The sequence below is a fragment of the Platichthys flesus genome, chromosome 3, assembly GCF_949316205.1.
Source record: "Platichthys flesus chromosome 3, fPlaFle2.1, whole genome shotgun sequence".
NCBI lineage: Eukaryota > Metazoa > Chordata > Actinopteri > Pleuronectiformes > Pleuronectidae > Platichthys > Platichthys flesus.
In genome coordinates this window covers 23,331,872-23,359,311 of record NC_084947.1, presented here as the reverse complement: position 1 = coordinate 23,359,311, position 27,440 = coordinate 23,331,872, and the positions used below count along the sequence as shown (strand labels likewise).

The window sequence follows — 27,440 nt, the reverse complement described above, 5'->3', positions numbered from 1 at the left end:
CAATATAAACCAGTGCAAACCTACCTTAAGTTTGTTCTCCTTGCGGTTAACAATGACAGCGCTGATCTGCTGGTCCATGAAGATGAGAATGGTGACCAGCAGGGCAGGGACAAAGCTGGCCAGGTACACCCACCATGGGTTCTTTCCAAACGGCATCACCAGCCAGCCACGGTCAGGGCGAGTTGGCTGTCGGAGGAAGAGAGTCTATTGTATTTCCAGTTCGTGGTACATAAAAAATGTCCATATGAGAAAATCATTCCAAGACACTTAAGTCAGTAAGTGTTTGGGAAATGGGCTTATTTAGATGAGATGATCAATTTTGTATTGATGCTCTCAAGTTTGTACTATGTTACACAAAGCTGCTTAACCCAAAGACTGAAGGCAGAGGTAAGCATGGCACTTTTCTGAGATGCAATTTCAATTATCTGTATGCAATAAAAAAAGAATAAAGGCAATAACTAAATCACCCAAGTTACTGAGCAATTGTTTAAAAGCACATACCATGTATAATTTAATCTTTTGGAAAAATACTTGTAATGATCACTTATACAAGTGCCATGATTTGCCTATATTTTTATATAGCACATTATCTTACCATACCTTAAATTCTGTTGGAACAATTAGTTTGGGAGTTTTGAGTCCCATCAACATATCCAGCCCCACAAACGTCATAATGGACATGAAGATGGAGAAGTCACTGATGAGTTTCCTCAGCTGGAGCCACAGACAGAGAGACACAGTGGGGGAAAAAAACAGTTTGAATGAGAAACAAGCACATCTCTTTTCAGAGCAGGGACGGGTCAGATAGGAGGCAACTCATAAATATTGAACAGGAGCTGTGCCTGGCTCCACTTGAGTTAGAGATAATCCTTGTGTCTGGAAACAGAAGTGATCAGCTCGTTTTTTCCTCTGTTTGATGAAGCCCTCCCAGGAGATCACACACAGGACAGATGTGAGCAGCAGTGTTGTGTTGGGACTGTACCAACATGGCTATAAAATCAACAACAGGCTTCATAAATTAACAAGAGTGATAACAAGTGGGCCATCTGTCTCAGAGAGTGTGGTTCTCTCTGGTTCAAATCTGCTTGGCACACATTGCTTTGTTTACAGTTTTGCAGATTTAAAGGCATTGACCCCCATTGCAACACTGTTGGAGACTTACTTTAAAGTTCTGCTACGACGCATTACACCGTTTTCATTATTGAGTATATTCTTCCTTTTGAATGTCGGTCCTTGTTATGTGTTCACTGTTTGCATTATTTTAGAGGTACCCTGTGGAGTTTTTGACCATTAGTAGCACTATGGAGCAGTGCTTACACAAAGGAGTTCCTATATCGTGTACAACCACAGGGACATGAGCAGCGCATCACATATTTCTCCAATTCCACGGATCGATAGACTGTGGCAGTAATGGCACAAAAATATAGCACAACTAGCATTTTCATTTTAAGAGTAAGAAAATGCATTCAACAAATAAAAATAAATAATTTGTTATTTTGATATTGTTAAAGAGATTTTGCTGTTACTATTCATAGCATGATCTTACTTTTGGCAGGTTCAAATGCATTCCTGCTGAAATGCCTTGAAATCCTGAGATAATCTTTGCAAGACGATTAAGTATAGAGGTCAAGGTCATTAAATATTTGTTTATTTATGCTTCCTTGGTGATTTATGTCCTTTCTATGAAACCATTCAACTCGTGTAATCATTTTGAAAGTTATATTCGTGCCATATCCATTAAATGGAATAAATACATTCTGTGTGTTGCTCTTTCTCTGTAAACTATTCTCATTTAATGTAAAGACTCTTAATTTAAAATAGTTATTAAAAGTGCTACACCTGCAAACCTGTAGTATTTTTTAATTTTGTTATGTTTATGTCTGATGATATAATTCACCCTATGATGAGAATATATGTATGTTGCAAAGTGTGTTTTGGTTGGAGATAATAAATCTACTTATATGTATTTTGTCACCTTGGTGGGGAAGTAGCGGCTGAACTTGAACTTCTTGAGAGAGACGGTCATGGAGTAGGTGCCAAAGAAGAGGATGAAGGACATGAGGGCCAGATCAGGGACATACTTGCAAGTCTTTCCCACCAGGGCACCTCCATACTTCACACACTCCTTCTTGCTCAGCTGGCTCCAGTCCATCGCTGTCACATTAAACTGGGATGGATGGTGGGGGCAGTGACAGGAGACGATGAAGACAATTGTTTTAACAAATACATAAAGGATGTAAACACAGACAGAGTGAACATTTCCGGTATGGATATTAAGTTATAATTCACGGAGTAGGGTGAGAGGTTGATGGGATAGATGGAGAGAAACAAACCAATGACAGAAAGAGAGCAGCTTCTTTATCATACAGGGTGGATACCTGGGCTGCTGTAAAGTATTTATGTACATAGGATTTATTTTTTTCAAACGTTTATGGAATTGGGCTGAAATACAATGCACTGAAAAAAATAGAGTCAAAACATTGCATATTGAATGAAAGGATGAACTTACCCCAGAGACACTAGAGCTGTTATCTGGCATTGGAACTAAACCATTGAAGATCATTGCAGCCACTGTTTATGAGTGGGAGATGGACAGATAGAGACAGAGTGGAAATGAGACAGAAAATGAAGAGGAATCGAGATGGAAAACAAAAGGGAAAGACAAAGAAATGCAAAACATATGAGAATCAGGCTGCCGGACATTGCAAAGATGACCCTGCGGCCCGTGCAGACAAACAAAGGGGTACTCACTTGCAAGAGATGGCAGCCAAATTGTTTGTGCATGGCAAAAACAAACAAGAGACAAATCAGTTACAGAAATCATTGTCTATCAAGGCAAATTACTGACATTTTCTAAAACAGCAAACAGATAAGTGAATATCTAGGAATTTGTATGATGTGGGAATCTAAAAATAAATAAATTCAATCTTAATTAAATTAGATTATTTGTAAATTTAAATTCATTAATCCATGCAACCCCACCAAGAGTAATAAGAGTGATAATCAACATCCTGGTAAACACCATAGACTGCAGCGATTACAGCCAAAGTAAAACAGGATGCAGGTATTTTAACCTAATATCAGTGGATACATTACATTTGCTAAAATAGTATGATTAAAGAGACCTGCCTTTTCTTTATGGGGAACTCATATTCTAGTATTAAATATTTTGTATGAAACGAATGGAATAAAACATTTTGGTATTATCAACCCATTAACTCAAAATTTAGGTGGTTTTAGGCCAACTGGATATAAATAACGAAATGAGCAGTTAAGGTGAAAGTAGAAAACCCCCAAAACCCTGCCTCTTTGTTTAAACTCTAAACGCTGAGATAAACGGCCTCATTGGGACTGAGTGTGGTTTGATCACATTTGATTGACAGTGGCCTGAAAACACAAGCAGCCAAGAGATTTCATTAAGATGTTGCTGAATCATCATGGATGCGCCGATGTGCATGACCTCACCTTTTTTCAACCCAGAGACCTGCCCATTTCAATCTGTCTATGTTCATAGTGTTTTTGTTTTGCAAGAGTTCCATTATCATGTTTGATTGAAGCACAGAATTACACCCATCGCACAATGATTCAACATCTGTAGCAGTCAAAAAGCTCCTTCGCAACAAGGCACCAGATGTGGATGAGATTCACCCTTGAATGTATTTAGGGAGGCTATGGAAAAGGACATTCAAAAGGAAAAGGAAGTTTCGGCAAACCATCAGCCCAACCTAATGTTGAATGGAGGGTGGGAACAATGCCTGAGGAGTGGAAACAACAAGGCTGCTGATTCCCATGTTAAAAAGAGGGGACCTCAGAGTGCACTCCATCCATCTATCTGTCAGAATTACTGTATCTATTTGGTTCCTGCAGACAATGGCCCCTTCAACACCTGGTGATAACATCCGCCCAGAAAGATCTGATCACAAGTGGCCAGCGTTAAGTATGTGTGTTCACACCTGACATTAAAATGTGTCCTGAAAGTGTCTCCTGTGGCTCACTTCCCTGCTCTGCATGCTAATTAACACGCTCGTCATTAGTGTTAAGACCAAACAATGTTGTGTGAATCCGTCTTAGCTTACAGATGTGTCTTATATCTGTGTGTGTGTGTGTGTCTGTGTGTGTGTGTGTTTGTGTGTGTGTGTGTGTGTGTGTCTCCACGAGCAAGCAAAAGCAAAAGAAAGATGAGTCAGTAAAGTCTGAATGAATCTCGTGCAGCTGCAGAAGAAAGATTTTACCAATTTAAGAATCCATTATGTGGTGATCAGTCTTGATATTGTGCCGACGGATGCAAACAAATGAACGTGATGAGAAACAATTTGTTCGATTGGTGGTGAAACTGCATCTCAGGATGTCAGCTGAGTAGGAGGTCTGTCCTATGTGGCTCAGGATGGATTATATTCACACAGCTAAAACCTTGTGGACTCATGTGCCCAGACCACCTTGAATGTTGTCTGACGTGATCGGATCGTAATCCTTCACAACTGTACTCATGATCGGATAACAACAAACACATTTTAATACCAGGTGTATATGGGGCCAATGTGGTTGTGTTGGTTTCACCAGGCCGAGATCTCCAGCATGCACTAGGAGAGTTTGAGGCCATTGTGAAGTGAAGGAGTTGAAGTATCCTGGGGTTTTGGTTACGAGTGAGGGTAAGATGGAGGGTGAGATTGACGGGCACTCCCCTGGACCAATGTGGTGAAGAGGGAGCTGAGCTGGGAGACAAAGCTTCTGATTTACCTGTCAATCTATGATCCAACCAACAGCAATGCTTGTGAGCTCTGATAAGTGACTAAAAGAATGAGATTGCAATTATAAGTGGCAAAATGAGTTTCATCTAGAAGGTGGCAGTGCTCGCCCTAATGGCTACGGTAAGGAACTCTTAACTCCAGAAGAAGCTCGGGCCACAGCTACTAGAGCTACTTGTCGTTGCATCAAACTGAGCCAGTTGGGACGGTAGTGGGATCTGATCAGGATATCTCCCGGACTACTCATTGAAGGGGTTTTCTGGAAAGGTCCAACTGGAAGAAAGTCCCAGGGGAGACCCTGAACCCTTTGGACTGACTTTATATCTTATCTGGCCAATGGTCACCACAGGATCCCCAGGAAGGAACTCGTAAATCTGGCTAGAAAGACATCTGAAATGGATGGTTGGATGGATTGTACAACACTTCACTAATGAGATATGGATTTTTTCTCAGTTTTCTAGCAGTTCATTGTTACTAGTAGTACAATACCAGACACTTTGTGATGTCATAAAAATAACCCCAAACAGAGCCTCTGCCACACTTCCTACTTGTGGATGATCCCCCTGCGTCACCCTGACTCAAGAGAAGTACTCACCTGGGTCAGGGGCCAAGCACTCGCACTTGTAGGTGGTGATGTAGTCAGGCTTGAAGTCAGTGTTGATGGGGTAGTATTTGAAGGAGCCCACCATCTTCTTGATCGCGTCCGATATGAAGATGAAGGAGATGAGGCTGGAGAAGCCCTCCTCTGTGAAGCGCGTCATGTACTTGATGATGTAACTGGCGTCAGTAGCCACCAGGATAAAACACTGCAGGCAGGAATGCATGCCGATCCACAGACGCAGCTCCATGTAATCTATGCCGTTATTTCTTTAGGGGGAAGAAGTCAGTACAGATTGGTGAATGCACTGGTAAAGATAATTCATGCATTTAGGCATTTATATTGCCTGTATTTTAAAGCGAAGATACTGGTAAGGTTAGTATCTTGCTCTAAAGACCTTTAACATTTGAGCACTCACATGATTCAATATATTAGAATATCAGTTTGGTGTGATTTAGTCACCCAGTTGGCAGAACATTGGCATGCTATAATTAAGCTGGCATGTGTTGCTTTACACAGAAGTAAAAAACTACCACAGAGATCTCATGCACCGCAAAGTATTTTCAAAGGTTTGTCTATATGGTACTTTGGCCTTAAATAATATTCTTATACATAAATATCATCAATACCATATTGCAGATGTAATAATTATATTGGATGATTGTATATATACATATATTGTCTACTTATGTCGCGTTTATCTAGAAAAGTTAATTGACAAAGTAAATTTTCAAACTTAGCTACATTTATGTAACCAGTGCTCTTTGTAAACTTCGACTCTAGAAATACCTTCAGTGGATGTGCTGTACATTCAAGCCTCAATACATACTTGAAAACTAACTCTGAAATCTGAATCTGACATATACTGTAGGTCTACAGCAGGATCATCGAGTTCTGAAGATGCTCACTTGCTGAATTCAAACAGGAGCTTTTCAAAGATGAGGATGGGTCCAGTGGAGCTGAGGATGATGAGGGGCTGACCACTGAAAAGACAGAAAACAGTGCCAGCCAGAGCTGTGCCCAGGAAACTCTCCATCACACCCTGTTGGGAGAGGGAGGTGGGAGTCAAGGGGAGAAGGTGATATGACTCATAAACAGGGAAAGAAAACAGCAGTTGTTGTGAAATGAGTATTCGACAGAGTATGAAAACGTAGCTGAACGATGGCTGGGGCACTTGAATGACAAAATTGATGTGTTGTGGTGTTGATGATATCAGCAACACAAGCTTCAGATGAGACGACAGGAAGAGAGGAATGACAAAAAACGATGTTGCTGGGTGTGAAGTGGGAGTGTTAGCTGTGTGTATGTGAAATTGACAAAAAGTCAAGATGTATTTCAACTAGGGAGGGGAATGAATTAATGAAAGTCAAAGCACTTATCTGAAATGATTCCTGTGCACATCTTTGAGTGTGTGTGCGTGTGTTTGTGTGTGTATGTGTGTGTGCATGTGTGTTTATGTGTCTGTGCCTGTGTGTCTGTGCCTGTGTGGATCTGTGGATGTAGTTGTATTTGTTCAAAGGTCTTGATGCACAAATAGAAAATAGAAGACCTGATCTGGAGCAAAATTGCTCTAATCAAACCTCAGTCTAAAAGTCTGCTTTAGTCGATACCATTGTAACCAGAATCTTCAGTCATGGTTTAGCATATTTTTGTTTCGATTAAACTATATCTATAATTCAAGAAATCTCTTTCTGTCAGTCTGCCTGCCTGCCTGCCTGCCTGTTAGTCTGCCTGCCTGCCTGCCTGTCAGTCAGTCTTCCTACCTGTCTGTCTGACTGTCAGTCTGCCTGCCTGCCCGCAACCATTATTAACACAGATCAAGAAAACATCCCATTCCCAACAGGCAGGTTAACAACAGGCACTGCACTAGTTACATTAGGATCATGCCATTCTATCATGATTCCTAAAAATGCCAATAAATGTCTTGTGATGGTGTAAATCCTGACAGTATGTGTAGAGGCCTCTCTAAAGGTTCATATCTTCTTAATAAACCAAGTTGTATAAATTACTTTACATAAATCATTTGGTGTGATTGCGTGAGTTTGACGCCCTGTTTTTTACCTGGTAGTTGTCTGTAGCGTCCCCCAGCAGACCACCAAAGGTGATGGCGTTGGTGATGCAGCCCAAGTAGATGAAGAGCACAGCAGAGATGGACTGAATGTGAAAGCCTTCGTAGATGTCACTAGGCAGCCATGGCAATTTCCTCTTTATATCCAGGTAAAGCCCACCACAGAAGCTGTTATACATGTTCATGGTCAGTGGTTAGGATTTTTGTCACATTCCACTTCTCACTACATATACTCATATTACTTTCTGTAAAGCAGGAGCTTTCCTATGACTGAATGAGATAACACTGATTTAATGTGATATCAGGACAAGCACGTAGATCCTCAGTTAAAGCTCATTGGGGCTGTCTGCGTCTTTTCTACCCAGATAATTTGCCCACTTTGCCACATTTTGTAAATGTCCATATACCATAATCAGGTTTGATCCAAACCTCTCAGCATCTTGCCATGTGGCCTGGATTACCTACCGTCCAGTGAATGCTAGCTCCTCTCCGAGCTCATGTTGCACTGGCATCTCCTCGTCCTCAGACTGGCCTCCTCCTCCCCCAGCTGTACCGTTCATCTGCCCCAGTTCATTCAAGGAGAACACTGACTTCCTGCCGGAAAAAAATACGGCACAGAAGCGAATATGGTACATATCCAATCTACAATGTTATAAGTGTTTTCTCAGAGACTTTCACGTTTTGTCTGATGCTTAGTGACATGGAGGCAGGATTTCACCTTTCATCAAGATCTTATCTCTGGGTTTGATTCAGGAAACCTTTAATTTTGCTGTCAGACTAATTATTTGACAAAAGAAGATCATGGTCAAGTTTTAACCTCACACAATTGTTGTTGGCATATTGCTCAGAGAGGCCAAGTGATTCATTGCAGTATTGAGGTGGATGGTAAAACTCCAACCTTTTGTCAGCTGAGGGGACTTTCTTTGGCGGCTCAATGCGGATTTTAGGATCCCATTCTCCAGGTGGAAGCACAATAACTTCATCCAGAAACTCATCTATGCCGGCGATGAGATCCTCTCGATCTCTGGCCTTGTAGGCTACGTCACTGAAGAGCTGGGGGGGGGGAATAAAGGGAGAGAATTTCACTTGGCTTATTTCATAGCGATAATATCGGTATGTACTGCTATAATAACTGGCATCTGCACTTTCCCAGAGAGTTACCTGAAAAATCGGACTAAATTAAAAGCTAATGAAAATTAAGAGGTGTCTGCAACCTGGAGAGACAGACATATTCGTCCCGGGAGGGGTGTGTGGTACCTTCATTGATTTTTTCTTCCTCCCACACAAACAGCCTAACTTGATTTTGGACTGAAGAACAATCACTTAACGTATTGGAACCATTTGCTCAAAGCTAGACTCAAATCCAGCTAATAACTGCAATTAGATTTTACAGGCCCCCTGCCTGTGTGTTAAGTAATATAGTAAACACTCAAACCTCAATTAAACCACTTAAAAAGAAAAATGTTTTGCATTAAAGTCAGTGTTGGAATTGTTGCTTCTTTGTGGCTGCATACAGAGAAAGTAAGCACAAGAAAACACCCAGTAGGCTTTTTTGTATGAAGTGACACTTTAGCGTGGAGCCCTGCTAAAATAGAAGACTGTAGTCTTAAGATTAAGATGCATTTATTAGTCCCAAACACATGCACAGACATGCAAAGGCACACTCATGCAGGTAGGGAAATTTAATCTCTGCTTTTGACCCATCTGGTGCAGGACACACAGAGCAGTGAGCGACCATGTACGGCGCTCGGGGAGCAGATGTTGGGGGAGTAAGGTGCCTTGCTCAGGTGCACTAGACAGGGTAGGGAGACTCTTGGATTTTTGGACAGATCAATCCAGGTTCGTCTTTTTGTTGTCTCTCCGTGGAGTTGAACCAGAGACGAACCAGAGACCTTCTCTGCCCATAGTCCAAGTTTCTGCCACTAGACCACCGCCTCTCACAGTAGCTGTGCTCTAAAGGTGGACCAAAGTTTAACCAAAAGTTTAAATATACAGTGGGACAGCGGCATTTTAACTTTTTATTTTAGCTGTCATGTGGTTAATGTCTTGACATGTCCTCCCAAAAGTTCTAATATGTTGGGTTGACATGTTAAATGTTTAGTGTTTGACATGTTTAATGTCATTGTACTTATATTTGTAAAGAATCTCCTTAATTAAAAATAACTGTTTTTGGATTGGATTTATGACCCCTTGTCCTTTTTTGCACTGTATAGGAGCCGCCCCCATCAATTTGTTCGAAGTAACTAAGTAACTTTTACTTAAAGTACATTTTAAATTAACTACTTTTTACTTTTACTTGAGTAGATTTTTAGATGGGTACTTTTACTTGTACTTAAGTAAAATTTCATCAAAGTAATTGTACTTTTACTTGAGTACAATATTTCAGTACTTTTTACACCTCTGCCAGACCTTCTCTGCCCATAGTCCAAGTTTCTGCCACTAGACCACCGCCTCTCACAGTAGCTGCTCTGCTAGGATGTGCCTGAGCTAAATGCTACTGTCAGGACACAATTACCCCTTTTCCGTCAAGGCAGTTCTAAAAATGGTTTGGACAGTGTCACCATTAAATTAAATGTAAATCATACATATCCTAATTGTTTGACTGTTAACGGAATAAATCACTCCGACTTTATTTAAAAATAGAATAGGAAAATAAAATAACGTGTTTCAGGATGTCATATGAAAATGTTCTGCTCCTGACCTACCTAAGGCAGGTGTATTGTTGGTATATAACAGGGAAGATTTAACTCTTATTAAAATACATATTATAATGGGGGTCCACAAATCACCAACTCCCACCTCACGGTCAGGGTTAAATTGTGGCTGTTGAACACACTATTTAGCATTGCAAGTTCAGTTTAAAATAATGGCCTGTTATTTCTTCACTACTTCATCTGCTATTAAAAAAGCCCATCTGGATTTGTGTCTAGTGATTTAGGAATTAATAGGAGCTAGAACTGCATTCAGCAGCAAGAACACTCCCTTTAACAAACATTAAAAACCATGGGTGACTCATTATCCCAGAGGAGACCCTGCCCCTAACTGATGCTTAACCATCAGCACCACATCCAGATGCAATTAAATCACAACAGTGGGTCTCCCAGTGGTTGGGCCGACTAAAGCACAAACCATACGTCACATCGTTTTCACAGCTTCAAATGAAGCTCAAAGACTTTCCCGGAAATTACACTTTCTCTATCCACAGGTTTCCTGAGACATTGTCAGCATGCAGTCTAACAATGAAGGCATGTCATAGAATGACTTTTTAAAGAGCTACTTACATCATCCACCATTAGGGTTGCTATGGCTCGGCCAATCTCATTATACGACTTGGCCTTTCCTTGGGGCCCCAACAGAACAAACAGGAATCTGTGCGTGATAAGACAAATGTGAGGCATGTGCAGGACTGGCAAGTGTTTGTGTGACGTGAGAGAGAAGGAGCGACAGATACTGCAGATCATTTCACCTGGTGGGCACGGGGACCTCAGTCAGACCTCCAAGTGTTGTGGCTTGGGCAAGGCGGACAAAGGCTACAAAGGGTTTGTCGAGGAAATCCACCTCCCCCACCAAGACATTGGATGCCTCTGCATCTCTAGGGATCTTCTTCATGAATTTGTTTTTGAGCTAAAGAAAGACAAAGGAGAAAGAGAGAAAAATAGTGAGACATCACCAAATAGTAGAACTATATGATATTTTACAGTTGGTGGTGTATCCATATTCTATAGGTTTTTTTGTTTTCCCTTTGCAGTAAACCTATTCCTCCTATTTTTTTTTTTTTACTTTTGAGTCACCAATGTTCTAGGTAATGTTTTTAGAACTGTATCAATTAGGCAGAAAAGTAGGCTAATTACAAACTATTTAGATAACAATTAATGATTCCAGTCATTTTTCAAGTTTTAATAGAAACTCCTCAAACTAGAAAAAAATGAATCATCACAAAAAAAATACAAGATTCAGTAAATGTCATAGAAAACAAGCGAGTTTGGGATAAAGACAAAACTTTCAGATTTCCTGCAGCAATGGACCTAAGTGAAGTGGAGATCAGTGTAAACAGGTGTCTTTACTGAATTAATAGGACAATATTGTACTGCAGGAAGTAATACTGTATACCGTTATCAGAACGAAGTATCTGAGGAAGACGTGCTATAATAAGCCAATACATCAGAAATACAGCACAGAGGCTTCACATGATGGAAGAACCACACTCTCTCCAGACTAAACCTCACAGAGCTGTTTTGGGATGACATGGACAGCGGGTAAAAGCAGAGCAGCCTACACATGTTTATTATTTGACCATTTGCTCCTGTAGTGACCAGATCTCTAGTGGGGCAGATAATAGAAAAATCGTGCCAAATGTGATACAAGCACCAAATTTGGCATGGTGGTTCCCAAGGGTCAACTTAACAAATCTGCCTGACGTGCCATTCAAAATTCCAACTTGGCGGCCATTTTTCAAGATGGACGCCGAATGCGTCTGCCAAGAATGGTTTTGCTTAAAGATATGCATGTACTTGTTGGATTTGAATGATCTTGGTGTTGATCTCTATGTTTTCTTGCATGTTGAATCTAATTTTTTTACTTTCACTAGCATTAAAATACTGTAAATGGTAGAAAATGACCACTTTATATAAAATAACAACATAACACATCAAATAATACTCCTAATACTTTATTTACACATTAAATATACACATTTTGCATTATTGTACTTTGGATTCATTTGAAACATGTTATTCAACAAAATCGAAAATATGAACAAAAACCCTTAATACTGTAAAAATCGTCCTTCCATAGCAAACTATTACAGTGGCCCACTCACTGGCACCAACATTCACTGCTGTATATGTATCAATGCAGCTGACATAGACAGCTACAGAGTGCAGTGCAGGTGAGCCCTGAATGAAAGCATTTGCATCTCCGGTTGCAGCCTTTCTTGCAGGAACACTGGGTCAGTTCCGGTCAGCTGGCTGCAATAGGTGGAAACGTTGTCCAACTGATCTGCCATATGTTTCGGTTCCGATTCCATCCCCAGTCAGCAGGACTGACAACTTCTGGATTGGTTACTGTTGCTTGACCCCATATGATACCAGCCTTGTAAGCAGCGCATTTTGCGTGTTCCATGAGGGCTGCACTGGTTGGTGGGATAGCATCATAGGACCTCTGCTTACGGGCAAAGAGATTCAGCCTTGCCTCGTCAACACCAGTGGCTGGACTTGATCTGTCATACATGACGACAACAAAGTTCTCCAGCTTCTGCAGGTCATCTTCAGAAATGTCTGTTGGACAGTTGCTGAGTTTTGTAAAGGTTTCAGAAACCTCATCACAGACTTCCCAAGTCAGCCATGCAGATTTCTTTCCCTTCCCATGGAAAGACGAGACCACGTCACAGCCCGTGAATGCATGGAAATACAGGATCCCACTGGCTTTCTCAGGTCCTATTGCAGAAACTACCTCATGGACTGGTATCCATCGAGCATTGGCACCCTGCCCAAAGGCAATCCACATTTTTTGAAGACCAAGCCTCTCCAGGGATGGCAGCTTAGATGACAAGTGACTTGCTATCCTCTGCAGTTGCATCTCTTCCATGTACAAATATACGAGTATCAGCTTTTTCATGAAAGCATGGGGCCACAGCATCGAGGGATTTGTTTGTGTTGCTGATGACATCTTCTCCTTTTGTCACAATGACCATACTTGTTGTTCCAGCCTGACATATTTTATCTGCGAGAAAGTTGAAGAGCTCAGTTTTGTTGTTTTCATCCCGCAGAAAGCTTCTCCAGTTTGTTGGGGTCCTGTTGGTACCAGTCACTCTTCTTCTGATCCCCTGACCTCTTTTTTACCTGGTTTCAGATTTCAAACTAGACTTCTTGTACACATCAAAGATGACATCGACTCGCTTGAATTTGGTGCAAAAGGATTCCACTTTTGGAAGGATGTCTTCTTTTGCATAGTCATCGAAAGTCTTTGGGCTGCGTGGAGGCAGGGAATTGATGAGCGCTGATCCATCAATGATGATGGTGTCTCCCTCTGGTTCGCTGTCAGGCAATGTTACCAGTGCCTGAATAATTTCAGTTAGCTATGACTTCTGGCACATACGAAGCCTGCCATTGTCACTGAGAGATGCAGGTGCTGACTGGTTCTCATACTTGAAGAATTCTTGCAAGTCACACTGTCTGTTTTGGAAGGAGATGAAGAGCCGGGAGAACAAGTGACAGTCATCTTTAAGCACTTTCTCCTTGGAGCTGCTGGCTACCTGCTCATGCTTGAAGAAAGAAGCCTTGTTATTCTTGATTGGCTGATAGAATGTGCATTCTTCTTCATTCTCCAAGGCCTCCATAAATGACTGGAACTTCTCCTTGCCTCTCTCGTGATGACTACCAACCAGTTCAGCTTGATCTGGATCTGCAATGTTCTTTGTGTCCAGCACCAGCAAATCAGCAGACTCTTCTTGGAAAGGGTTGCCCATCTCTTTTATCACTCTGAACAGTGCCTCCACCCTGTCAAGGAAAGATGTCTGGGCACTTAAGGTCTGTTCATGGTGTTTGGTGCTGATGGTTGCGTCTTTCACACCAGAAATAGCCTCATATGCACCGACTAGATGGCTCACTTCAAGTCCAGCCAACATCCATCTCCGAAGTGCCCCTGGGTCCTCTGTTAGTCCAATGGCTCCTCAATCACCCTTGATGGCTGCGTTGTTCTGTTCATGGGCTTGGTCAATGGCCATGGCAGAGAAGTCACTTCTGGACTTGTGGACAACAAAGTTTCCTTTGTGAAACTCTCTGACTACATCTTGATGCTGTTTCTCAAGAGACATCATGTCTCTCAAATGAACTGGCAGCCACCAAGCATGATTTACATTGTTATTTGCGAAGAAGTAGGGGATCAGTTCTGAGAGTGCTTCGAGGTACAGGTCGAAGTTTCCTTCCCTGAAGGAGCGTATCAACAGGAGCACGACCAGCTCCATGTCCAAAACCAGATCCCAGAACTGGAATTGTGGACTCTGAGGTCTCCGCTGAACACACATCAAGCCTCTGTGGGTCCATCGGTACCGCATTCGCTGCATAAAATTGAGGAATATTCTTCCCTAGGAGGGTGTATCCATCCTAGGGAAGAATGGTAAATTTGCAAGTGGAGATGTTAGGGATTCGCTCTTCTCTGTTTGACAGAGGCAACACTTGGTCCAGTTGGTCTGCCATGATGCAGTCTCACATTTGGTGTTCTGATGACCAGGGCAGAGGGTTTATCCTTTAATAGGTAACAGGTTCGTGGAGTAGGTTAAGCAACATTTGGGACACTAAGTATGAGATGCACCCCTCCTTAGCTGACATTATTAGTCCCAAACACATGCACAGACATGCAAAGGCACCCTCATGCAGGTAGGGACATTTTATCTCTGCTTTTGACCCATCTGGTGCAGGACACATAGGGCAGTGAGCGACCATGTACGGCGCTCGGGGAGCAGATGTTGGGGGAGTAAGGTGCCTTGCTCAGGGGCGCTAGACAGGGTAGGGAGAATCCTCTTGGATTTTTGGATAGATCAATCCAGGTTCGTCTTTTGTTGTCTCTCCGTGGAGTCGAACCAGTGACGAACCAGAGACCTTCTCTGCCCATAGTCCAAGTTTCTGCCACTAGACCCCCGCCTCTCTGAACCCCATGCTGAGTTTCAGAGCAGTAATTGTCACCTGTGTGCCATGGTAGCGCCAACAATCACTCCTTTAGAAAGATGGCTTCATGTATCATCATAAAAAATAGCAAAACGCTCATCAGGCAAGCGAAAATGCAGAAAAAGAATGATCTCAAAAGCCATAAAGTGCAAAGTTATTCACTTGTGTTTTTTGAAAGTAGAAAAATTTGTATCAGCATGCAGGAAAACATAGAAATCGACACCAAGATCATTGAAATCCATCAAGTACATCCATTTCTATGAGCGAAACAATTTTCGACAGACGCATTTGGCGTCCATCTGAAAAATGGCCGCCATCTTGGATTTTTTGATGGCACGTCAGGCAGATTTGTTAGTTGACCCTTGGGAACCACCATGCCAAATTTGGTGCTTGTATCACATTTTGCACAATTTCAGTGAAAAATTGCTGTAATCTGCCCTACTACTCCCCCTACGAGAGTTTTCAGCTCCATCTTCTCATCCTTTATTGACAAAGCCTGTCTAAACCTGGCAGATTTGTCTGGAAGGGAATTGTTGTATCAGCAGATGTTTGCAAGATAATAATAACCCCCTGTTCCGTGATCATTAAACTTCCAGAAGCACCAATCAGAGAGGCAAACCAAATGAACCCCAAACATGTGAGGGCTGAGCACGCGGACTCTACAATGAGATCCATGTTTTTTCCACATGTCAGCTCAATATTGACACAGAAAATGTGGCACACACACACACACACACACACAGTTACAAAATGCCAATTGTCTGTTGTCACATGTGACCTACTGTAGGCCTGTAAATATAATTTGAACATCCAGCCATGAACTGGACAGCCAGTACTTGTCCTCATAGTTGCATTGACAAACAAAGTTCATAGCCCACGTCACACACTCTAACACAAACTCTCATTTATTTATTTTTACATATTAGTAATTTCAGTGAGTGACACTTAATCCTGACCTGTCTGTTGAAAAGCCCAGTAGCCTAATCCGAGCAACAACAACACGGCCTTGCAACTGTTCAAGCATGTGTCACCGGGGTTTAAGCCACATTATTACATCGGCCACAATAATGAGTGAGTTATGTGTTTGCACGCTTCCTCCATGAGTAGCTGTCAACTTCTCTGGCAGCTGCAATGGCAGATTGATGCCACTTGAGACCGAGCTCACTACTCCAGTGAAACATCAATTCAGAACAACACAATGTCTTACCTCGACATGAGATAATGTGATAACAATGGTAGACAGCAAAATGGAAAACACACCGTGGAGATAGCTTCTATGCACTTAGATAGAAAAGTAAGAGATACTTAGCTATTAAAAAAATTTGGAACGGGAATTTGGCCTTTACAAATGCACTTGTGTATCGCAAAGCCTCATTAATAGAAATATATTTTTATTTAATCAAATATATACAAATTCTGCAAAAACAATATCCTGTGTATGTTCAAAATATACTCTTGAAACCATGTTGACCCGTAAAGTCACATTAATGACTCACCTGGTCTGTGCTGGGAGTATCTGCAATATCGTTCATGCTTCTGCTCTGAGCGTGACCTGGAAGATTAAACTGCAACATTAACATTTATAACATATTCATTACACACAGCATGCTTCAGATCAGAGCGTGCACTCAGTGGCTTTGCACTTCTTTCGGTTCACCAATATGGTCTATATCAATGTTTCACCATAAAGTCTTCTTTTACATTGCTTGTAATTTTCTTAATTTTTTGGGCAGTGGGGTGTTAATTTAATGAAATGTTTTACTCTGGACTAAGCAGGTAGGAATAGACATGGTTAGTTTCATCAAAAAATGAAACTAACCATGTCTTTTCATAGATCCAAACCTCACCATGAATTATACCTGAATAAAAAAAGCCAAGCTGAGAGAGGGAGAGAGAGGGAGCAGGAATGGGGTGTGTGCATGTGAGCTTAAATCCCAGACCAAGCACCTATGGGCAGTCACTCACGCAGGCGGCCATAGTTGGAAGACTGTTGTTTCAATCTGAGGTCCTCTGTGGAGCGGTGGATGTTGGCCATCGACCCAGGACCTGGCCCGTGACCTGGTCCACCTCGGGGCCCTACACTACGACCTGCTGAGGGAGAGGAAGCAGAAACAAACACAACAACAGTTCGAAGTGTTGCCTTCTGATTCACAGTGTTCATGAGATGAGATGAGGAAATGCCACAGCAGTAATTAACTCATCAAACATTAATACACTCCCTGTGGAGGGTAGGAGCCTTGTTGACTCCAGGATTGCCTTTATTCATCTCCCAAGTCGAACACATGCATAATGAATACTATGTTGGACCAAAAAGGACCAATCACTGATGAAGAAAAGGAATTGCTATATTTCAGGGATGCAAACGTTTCATGTAACGACATGTCATATTTCATTTTACAAAACAGTGTATGTAGTCTTACTAAGGAAATAAGACAAAGAAAAATGTCGCCACGACAATCTTACACCTAGACACAAGCTAAAATAACAACCAATAGCAAATTGTTTACCTTATATTTATTATTTTTAATTTATCAGTGCTGTGGAGTCTGTAAACTGTCATTCTCAAGGGAATGTTGGTCTCCCTTTGATAAAGCTATATGACAGGTTGTGATGGCTACAGGAAGGACACTCACTGGTCGAAGTGTTGGACTTGCCGATGTCGGCTAGCGAGCGGTGGATTGGCTTCTTGGTCTGGTGTCGATGTTTCCTCAGCAGGACAAAGCTGATCTGCTCTCTCAGATCTGGGGATATCATGCCCTCCGCGATCTGCCTTTCAATTATGTCATCTGGAAAAACACACATTTGTATGTTACATGAAAGTATATGACATGCAAATCCAGAGTCTCCACTAACCCTAACCCTAACCCTTACACTTAACGCTCTACTGTATGAAGATATATGAAGTCGATGTAGAGTGTTGTATTAGCTGTAGGAAACATATGAGTTCAATTTCAATTGTGTAGCTTGTGGGCGAAGCACCGTTTGTCATTTGGTGTAAAGAATGATTGTGCTGGTTAATTTCCCTCCTCAGGTCATCCAGATCCCCAGGCCCTGGAAGAGCAATGTTTGTGCAGCTCATAGGACTGAACACCTCTGTGTTATCATCATGAATTACTGCAGAATTTCCTGCAGCAAAGAGGTATTTGATAAGAGCAGCTAATAACCAAAGATTCCAGGATGGTTACTTAGGTTATTTATTGAGAAAAGAAAATTGACAAAGACACTAAATCGGATTTTACAGACTACAACTACCTGGATTCACTGTAATTCCAGCTTGTACTAAATCAGCCGACCTGCCTCCCTGTTAGTGTTGTGGCACAAGATAACTAAATACAAGATATTGAAATTTAATAATATTAATATAATCAGTAAAATTGTTGTATGGGTGTAGCAATGGCAATAAACTTTAAATCTTTTTTCCATGTAATGAAAATGATCAAGCGCCATGGCTACAATAAAATAATATATATGATATGAATACTTATAAACATCTTACACCACTGATACTATCGGTCTAAAACTTAACCAAAGCAACAGGAAGTCGAGGTATAAACTAGTTGTGAAAATGTGTTATGATCATGAAATTGACTGGCGAATGTTTCTTTTTGTCGATCACCGGGAAACACTGCAGCTTTTGACATTGATCCTTCATTCATTTATTGAGTCATTGATTTATTGACTACTCCTCACTAATGCGTGGCTTCCGTTTTTACCAGACGTCAGGTGTATTCAATATGTGAAAGTGTTGTGTGGGGATATCCAGCAATAAAGAATGACAGTCCCCTTATATTCAATCAACCTGCTCCCAAGTTCACACACACATGGATATCAATACCCAAATATGTCCAGTGGTATTTGTGTAATATTGCCATCCTACATACAAATGACTATAACATGCACCATGATACTGTGAGATTTAAAAAACCTTAGGTTTATTGCGAGCCTAACTGTGCAAAATGGATCTAATAAAGTTGGGTTTGACCTGATTTAAGTTTAGACTGTTCAATGATGACATCTACAAGCTAGTTCACGATCTGCACCTCTATAGTGGTAAAAAATGAAGCTGAGCAAAAATCTTGCAGTTGTGGTTTGAATGTGTCCAGACAAAACACAAGGTAGAGAAGGAAGAGGAAAATAGTCCTTCTATTACATTTGGGCTTAGCACCAGTGTTCTTTTGACCAGTGCACCACTGCATACTGAATTTCTGTCGTTTGGTTGGTAGACATAGGTCAAGAAAGAAATTGTGAGATGGTTATCCTATATTTCTGATTGAATATCAGGATATAGAATAGCCTTGCTACTATAGACTGCATATAAAGATGGGAAACTTTGATCCAGAGCAGTAGCTATGCAGGGATGGAGCATGGTACGTGTGCTTAACCAATCGTGAGTCAGTCTCAGCCGTCATCTTTATGAAAAAGTTATTTGACGTGTTCTTTTAGTTTGGTCCATGTCCCATCCACAAACATGGAGGAGACAAGACTGATGACCCGTGCTGCACGCAACCACTAGGTGGCAATCAAGATACTTTGGGGGAGCAGTCATGGTAATTGCTAACAAAGACTACAATATAATATTATCATTTAATATAATAATCGGGCCTAACTGTTGCCTCTGTGACTTTTATAAATATGAAACAGAATATATTCTGGGGCGTTGTGGCCTAGTGGTTAGAGTGATGGTTCTCCAGCAAGAAGGTTGCTGGTTCAAACCCCACTCTCTCCCATCTGCATGCCTAAGTGTCCTTGGCAAGATACTGAACCCCCTAAATCAGTGTTTCCCCCAGTAAATGTCTCAGTCAAGGTGGTAAGCAGGTGGTGGTGCTGTTGGCGCGGCGCGTAGCGGCGCGGCGAAAATTTTTGGGGGTATTTTGCTCAAAGATGCCAGTACGCATGAATGAAATAAACTACTGTTTATTTCAATATAAATAAACAACAGTAGGTACAAATGTTGTGGAAAACATGCAGACACTACAAAATAGGGTTTAAGCCGGTTTTTAAGAAAAATCAAGCTGCCTCAGAAGATGACAGTTTGTGATGTCGGATTCCGTTCAAATTAACCGCCTATTCATTGTGGACGGCAAGAAAAAAAAAGTTTTCGCGCCTGATTCTGTATGATTTAACATGTACGCAAATAAGCATCATTCTTTGTGCCTTTTTTACGTAAATGGTATGCCACATAAGCCTTTATGTTACATATCATTCATGGACCAATTAAAATCGAGATATTACTAGACATTTACGCAGTATAAGGCCAATGTATGCTACTCCGAGTCCGTTGCGGACTGACGGACGGAGCGGACGGACCCTTTTTGATTTATAGTTCTACGAGCCTTTTTGTTGTGAAAACAATTCACCGCCAGAACAGTAGATGGCGCAACTGAAGTCGAGCTTAGAGAAGCCTACCTCATGAGGTATATAGAAGAAGTCCACGCTGGTTTATTTACGTCCTCCCGGCTCCTCACACACAGTGAACGATGGCAGCTAACAGAAAAAGGATGTTGATGACGCGACAGTTTTTGCTGAATAAAGTGACACCCAGCGGGTCATAATGCTTATGTTATCGTGTCTTAACGCAGCGGTTCCCAGGTCTTGTTTCCAAACTGCGTTGCTATTTCAACAGCTGCAACAGCTTGAAGCTACACGGAGGCAGCTAGCTTCCCCCCAGCTTCCACACACAGTCAGCAGGGACACCCGATACTAACTACTACCGTTAGTTAGTATCGATCTAAAGTGTTTGCTTCTAACCTGACGGTGTTTGAGAAAGAGTGTCATGAGCCGTGGGATTAAAGTCAGCGGGTTTTTGCGCTGTTCCCACCGCAGTTAGCATGGTGGTTAGCCCGCTAGCCACGTTATGAAAGTTCGTTATAACAGTATGTGACCGTACCCACGTGCCGTAAGTGCTCTAACCAGCCACCGTCAGCCGGACAATGCCGCTGGCTTAACACACTTGTCACATTAATTATAGAGTCGTAGTTGTGATTTTGGTTTTTTTGTGATGTAGGGAATGGAACAGGAAGTTTCCATTCCGAAATGCTGGCGTTAGCGGACCAATCACAGCCAAGGGCTATCCGTGGGCTCTCCGCCATTTCGACGTGTAGTTAGAAAAAGGAGAGCTGCACGAAAAGCTCTCCGAGGAGCCGCGGAGAGGCACGGAGAGGGCGTTCCACGTTGGAGAAGGCGGTCCTATCTGTCCGTGTCCGTCAAAACGGAGAAGCATACAACGTCAACGACGTTTAGGCCAACGTCATTACGTTGGCTATGCTCATTCACGTCGCGTTACCCCCGCGGATTTTTAAGTCAACATTGCAGCTGCCGTGTCCGTGCCCGCAGATATTTCAGACTGGAGGAATTTTAACAAATTGGATTATAATTTAAAAAGGAACAGAATGAATAGCAAGAGAAAGGCCTGCGCCAGCCTTGGACGGTGTACAGCAGCAACAGGGACAAACAATGTTCGAGCATTTCAAACGGACAGGTAGCCAACATGAACGGAAGGATGCTAGCTAGCTGTGCTGTCAGTCAGACTGTCACTGGATTACTATCGTATTGCTTATTTCTACAGCCAGGGAGTCAGATTGGTGAGTAAGAAACTTTTTGGGGGTTTATTTAATAATAAAGTTGGATGAATTGATACCGAGTGCAATCCATTCTGCATTTTATATTCAATTGAGCAGTTGTGTTTTCATTGTTACTGACGGACAAACCTAAGCTCTGCAATGTGGATAAATGGTTATATTCTGATGCTGGACAGGTCCATGGGGCATATGCTACTGGAACTTTATCTATTAAGAAAGTTTATGGAGTGGAGTTGCCATCAGTTGTGCTGTAGTCCTACATAATGATGAATGCTGTCTTTTATTTTTAAGTTGAATAGAAGTAGTACCGGTAGTTTGAATCGGCGAAGGTTTGACTTGTTGCCTTACGTTTATTCTGCCCTCGGTGTGAGGGACGGGTCCGTTAAGTCGATGGATGCGATGTTTAATCATTTAGACCAAACTACAGTAGGCTACGGGCAAACCTGAAGTCACCGTCGTGACATTTCATATACGTCCCGTCTGTGTGTGTGAGTGAGTGAGTGAGTGAGAGAGAAAGAAAGAAAGAAAGAAAGGGAGGAACTTATTTGAAATCGGCCGTGCGTGCCTGTTTGTTGTTTATTGTTTTTGATTTAACAATATATAGGTTTAGAGAAATCTGGCTTTCAGAACTCAGTGCCTACCCACTCACTGACCTCACCGCACGTCACTGGCGGTAGATTGACAGGTGACTATGATAGACTATGCAACAATATATTCAACCACCAGATGTCGCCGTCTCAATTACACTCAAAAAACTTTATTGGCACGACTAATGTTGTAAACAGTATTACCTGAGTATTATCAATGCCATTTTTTATTTTTTTTTTCAACTTTTTTTTTTTTTTTTTTTTTTTTTCAATACATTGGTAGTCAAGGCGGGGCCCTAGTCTTGTTAAGGCGGCCGCCTTAACAAGATAGTGCTGGGGAAACCCTGCCTAAATGGCCCCTCATGAATGTTGAGTGTACTAATTGTAAGTCGCTTTGGACAAAAGCGTCAGCTAAATGACATGTAATGTAATTATTAGTGACTAATGATCCTGTATCTCTCACCGACTATTTGAGGCAGCGAGTAGCCTTCCAGGTCGAGCAGAACTGTTCCCGTCTGGAGACATGTCCTGAGCTCGAAAAGACTGTGCAGGGACAGCGTGGACACGTGGGGTTTACTCCACCTCTCTCCTCCTTCCTCTACCTTCTCCTCGAACTTCACCCACCTGAAGGTAGCAGGAGACACAGAGAGGAAGAAAGAACGGTGAGTAATATACACAACTGTGTTTGTTTCTCTGAGCTTGGCACTTTATCTCAGTTTTCAGTTTACCGATGGAATAAGTAGCATTAATTAATGCTGTGTTGTATTTATTCGCCTCAGTAATCAGTGTCACTGAAACAGCACAAAACTAGACTCTGGACACTGAACATCTAAACAAGATGCAGTTATCATTAACCGGATCATCAACATGGTTTGTGTCTGATATTCATACTTGATTTATTCCAGAATCCGATCTTGAAGTGAAAGCAAAACCTGATAATACCAGTGCAATCTTGTTTTTGAGTGGCAGAAGCGTGACCATGACTTAAATTGTGTGTGTCTGTGAGTGTGTAGTTATTCACCTGGCAGACTCCTTCCACTCCAGCTCATCTCCCTCCCTCTGCAGAGTGTCCATCTCAGTGAAGAGCGTTGGCGTGGGCATGTCATCATCTTCATTCAGGATGTAGCGTAGACGCTCGGCTGCTGGAGACACTTAACGGAATAAAAGAATCTCTTTGAGATTTATATGGTTTTCATTGTCATTAAGTAGTTTCACAGGGAAGAGTTGTAATGGCTTTTATCTGTGTGTTGTATTCACCATTTGGCTTCACTTTCAGAGCTTAAGCTGAGAGCATCTCTACCGTACAAACACGATGTTTCTTTTCCTGTACTGAGATAATAATAATGAATACTGATAACCTTATTTGTATATCACTTGTAAATACAAGTAACAAAGGGCTTGACAATAAACAATGTAAAATTCACAACCAATCAGAGTAAATAAATAACAATGATAAAAATAATAAAAGTAATATATCACACAATTAAACAGGTAACCCATTTTACTATTCTAATATATTCTGGCAGATGTTCCAAAGTGTAGGGGCTTCATTTACTTCAATGCAGCAGAAAAATGTAAATTAACTACTTTCTTCATCCCTGATTGATTTCCTATATGTCTCAAATTCACTGGACTTAAACTGATTACATTTTTATATAAAAAAATAGGGTTGATCTAAAACCTTTGACTGGAATTAGGCTCTATACAGGTCATTAGTATGAATTAAATCTAAAATATAAATCAGTAGACTTTTTATTTCTATTACAAATTTTCTTAACCTAAACTATTTATACAAGCTGTTTTTGTATATCTCTCCATAATGTACTGTAACAGCGGTGATGAATGAAGTATGAAAGTGGACAGCAGGTTCCTTATCATGAGGCTGCTAATCTATTGCCTTGTTGTGTCGAAGTTAAACTGAACTCAGTGGTTTTTTTATGTTGCTTTAGGGTAAGGCCATGTCAGCTGACCACAGTGTTGCTAACCCATGGGCTGAGCAGTATGGTGATTACTGTCAATAGGACGAGTCTATTAATGGCAACAATGATCAATAATATTGGAGCACTTTATTGACAGCACCTCACAGTGAATTACACTTACATGTTGTCTTTCGTGAATGGGCAAATGATGATGGAATCAATGATATAAAATTAGAGTTTGGTTAATTGGACTCTAAATTGACTGTGAGAGTGAATGCTTGTTTGTCTCTGTATGTTTACCATGCGATACACTGGTGATCTGTCCAGGGGGCACTCTGCCTCCTGACCAAGGTCAGCCCTGACTGGCTCCAGCTACCACTGTGATGCTCAAAGAATAAGCGGTATAGATAATGGCTGGATGGAAGGAATGACCATCTACATCTTTCAATCAGGTCGATTTTTGCCATGTTTTAGATAACTGGATACTGTCCTGTATCTGTAACCACACAACAGCAATAAAAAAGTGTCTGCTAGGACAATTAGCTATGTGTCTGTTATTCACGGCTGAAAAGTTGGGTTAGCGATTTCGATGATTTGAAAGCACTACTTGTCATTCTGGTGATGAAACAGGGGATATCGACCGCAGGGGATGGGCAACAGAAAGTCTCTGCTGATGAACAAACTACAGACAAGAGTCAAGCTAACTACATTCTTATTATCAGAATGAGAATAATCACATTCTATGTTCCTTCCTATTGTCTCTAAGTTGTTCTCTTTACAATTCCTTGACATTTCTATTGTCCATGCTATAATCCTCCCAACAGTAATAGCACCATTTGCGTAGTACTGAAGCCCACAAACTCCAATACCACACTGATTTGGCAATGTCGACCACGTCCCAGGCAAAGTCTTTGAAAAATCCAATGCAGCGGTGATCTGCCAGGTCACTCATTATTCTAATTTTAACAAGCTCAGGTTGTGTTGAGTCCTTCTGCTCACTGTTAGAACTCCTGGAGGGAGGCAAAATCAAATCAAAAACGTGAGGTTGAACAGTGCAACAATATTGTAAAACATGACAGCGCTCGTGTCATGGCTGTCAATGATTTTTTTTTCAAATGGTTAAAGATGAAGCAACAAAGGTCTTGGATTACCAAAAGAAAAGATCAAGAGGCAGCTGTACTACCGGCTATTCTTAGTTTTCTCTTAACACTGGACTGCAGTGCAGTGAATTTACACTAGACATTCATTTATTTTCAAACCTTAAAAAACTAGTCACAGATTTGAACACGTTTTTGAAAATGTTTACAGTTAAAATATTGTGTATATTTCAACACACAATTGTTAGACAATTAAACAAATTAAACTTGTGCTGCCTTTCTTTTAGACTTGGAGAAACTGATCATTTTATTTTTATTTAAATGATGATATCTGTATAGCAGAGGCCAAGTCATCCGGACTTGGGTCAAGCTCCAAATATACTGGATCCTACATTTCCCATAATGCAACAACATTGTATCCTTGGTTCAACGTTCAATGCCTCCTAAACAGCAAACTTTTCTTTTGACATGTATAATTAGAATTATTGGGCTGCCCCTTAAAGACAAGTGTTAAGGCCCCATTTATCTTATGTTTATTTAAAGGCTGGAGTTCAGTGGCTTTGTGGGTCAGACTCAACGACTACTTCCATTGTTTGTCTCAAAAGTACCCTGACATAAGGTGGGGGATGGATACCGTTCATCCAAACAAAACTTTAACGCAGAAGTTAGGGAAGGAGCATGGGGGCAGATTGAGTAGACCTCAGATGACAATGGTTTGAGGTCTGACCCTGGGAGACCACTTTCAGTTGTCTCAGTGTGCTCTTGCTTCTTTTTCACGTCGTTTGATTTCAAGTTTTTCTATCCACGCTCTCGGGCCACTAACTTACTTGTGCGGTTGATGTCAGGTAAAATCTGCTCGCTCGAATCCATGAGCCCTTCCTCTACGTCTATGTCCTGGTACCGGTCATGTTCCCGGTGCCTGTGCTGGCTGTAGTGTCTGTCTCTGTCAATGTCAGCGGCCTCACGGCTAGAGCGCCTTCGCCTGCGCTTACGTCGATATCCCTGAGGCACTGGGACGCCGATATAGATGGACTGATGGTCTGGGGACAAAAATGGACATGAATATGCACTGATTAATGTGGGCCCTCATTGAAATGCAAAACTTAAATATAAGCAAAGTATAATATTGCAATTTAGTTTGAAATACAAGTCATAATAAGCTTGCAATTTTCCAAAACAAGTGAGCTAAATTAAAAATAAATTAACAAACCCCAAAATAGTTGACTGACAGCCAGCACACTTTGGTGCAGATTGTTTAATGAGATCTTTCATTAATACTTGCTACTCAGAGGAGTGTTCCCATGAATGTTAAACCACTTTTAACAACCTTTGAATGAATTATCTTTCATTGCCCATGTCTACTCATTAATAACAGTGGTATTCTCTGTTGGCACACTCACAAACAAAAGTAAATCAAGCCCCTTGAGAAACCTTACAAAGAGCTTTTCTGTGAGTATGCGTTTGGCTTCATATCCATGTTTTGCAACCAAAACCTGGATGATGTGAGTTTGATCATCTGCTGCGAATTAAGGATCGCTGTAAGCGTAATTGCACACTAAACACCATGTGGAAAAACTATACACGAGGGAAATGCAAAGCAATACTGGATCTTTGGGAAAAGAAAAATACCTGCAAACATGCTGCTCAATGTGAGGGTGGAACAAACACACACACACACACACACACACACACACACACACAAACACACATCCGTATCAACTACCTGAGCCACTTTAATACAGCTGCACATGCTCAAACAACATATTTTGTGTATATCCTGTCTCCTCATTTGCAGCCCATTAACACCAATCCCCACACAAACTCACTGAAGAAATTATAAACTATAAGTTAGTGTGATGAATCAAATGTCTCAGGATAATATTAAGAAAGAAGGTGTAATATCCTAATTTCCTGCTTCTATAAGCAAAGGGGTAGTCTATAATGGGTCGGGCATCGATATGAAACCGCACACACAAGGGCACACACACTCACCCTCCTCCTCCTCATAGCGAAGGTGAGAGACGCCCGTCCCTCTGTCTCCATGGCTCATCCTGTTGAAGAAGTACGGGGAGAGATGGTCAAATGGTGAGAGTAGAAGACACTTAGGTATCAGGACACTTTGAGAAAGACAGGACAGTTTGCCCTTACTTTCCAACCCAATTTAAAAGGGCTGTTTGAGGGTTA

The 27,440-nt window shown here is 41.5% G+C and overlaps 1 protein-coding gene across 1 annotated transcript in view; it reads right to left on the bottom strand.

The window, feature by feature from the left end:
* The window catches only part of slc4a5a (solute carrier family 4 member 5a), a 33,245-nt gene extending 6,957 nt beyond the window's left edge, over nucleotides 1-26,288 (bottom strand). The window contains exons 1-17 of the mRNA XM_062384758.1: nucleotides 26,084-26,288; nucleotides 23,262-23,391; nucleotides 22,704-22,864; nucleotides 17,709-17,861; nucleotides 17,041-17,166; nucleotides 16,572-16,627; nucleotides 10,878-11,035; nucleotides 10,693-10,780; nucleotides 8,310-8,464; nucleotides 7,877-8,005; nucleotides 7,405-7,579; nucleotides 6,252-6,385; nucleotides 5,341-5,612; nucleotides 2,510-2,544; nucleotides 1,976-2,167; nucleotides 601-714; nucleotides 25-186 (exon numbers count right to left, since the gene is read on the bottom strand). Of these exons, the coding sequence (XP_062240742.1) occupies nucleotides 25-186; nucleotides 601-714; nucleotides 1,976-2,167; nucleotides 2,510-2,544; nucleotides 5,341-5,612; nucleotides 6,252-6,385; nucleotides 7,405-7,579; nucleotides 7,877-8,005; nucleotides 8,310-8,464; nucleotides 10,693-10,780; nucleotides 10,878-11,035; nucleotides 16,572-16,627; nucleotides 17,041-17,166; nucleotides 17,709-17,861; nucleotides 22,704-22,864; nucleotides 23,262-23,391; nucleotides 26,084-26,126 (2,283 nt within the window). The 5' untranslated portion in view covers nucleotides 26,127-26,288. The remainder of the gene's footprint in view (nucleotides 1-24; nucleotides 187-600; nucleotides 715-1,975; nucleotides 2,168-2,509; nucleotides 2,545-5,340; nucleotides 5,613-6,251; nucleotides 6,386-7,404; nucleotides 7,580-7,876; nucleotides 8,006-8,309; nucleotides 8,465-10,692; nucleotides 10,781-10,877; nucleotides 11,036-16,571; nucleotides 16,628-17,040; nucleotides 17,167-17,708; nucleotides 17,862-22,703; nucleotides 22,865-23,261; nucleotides 23,392-26,083) is intronic.
* Between the last annotated feature and the right edge of the window lie 1,152 nt (nucleotides 26,289-27,440).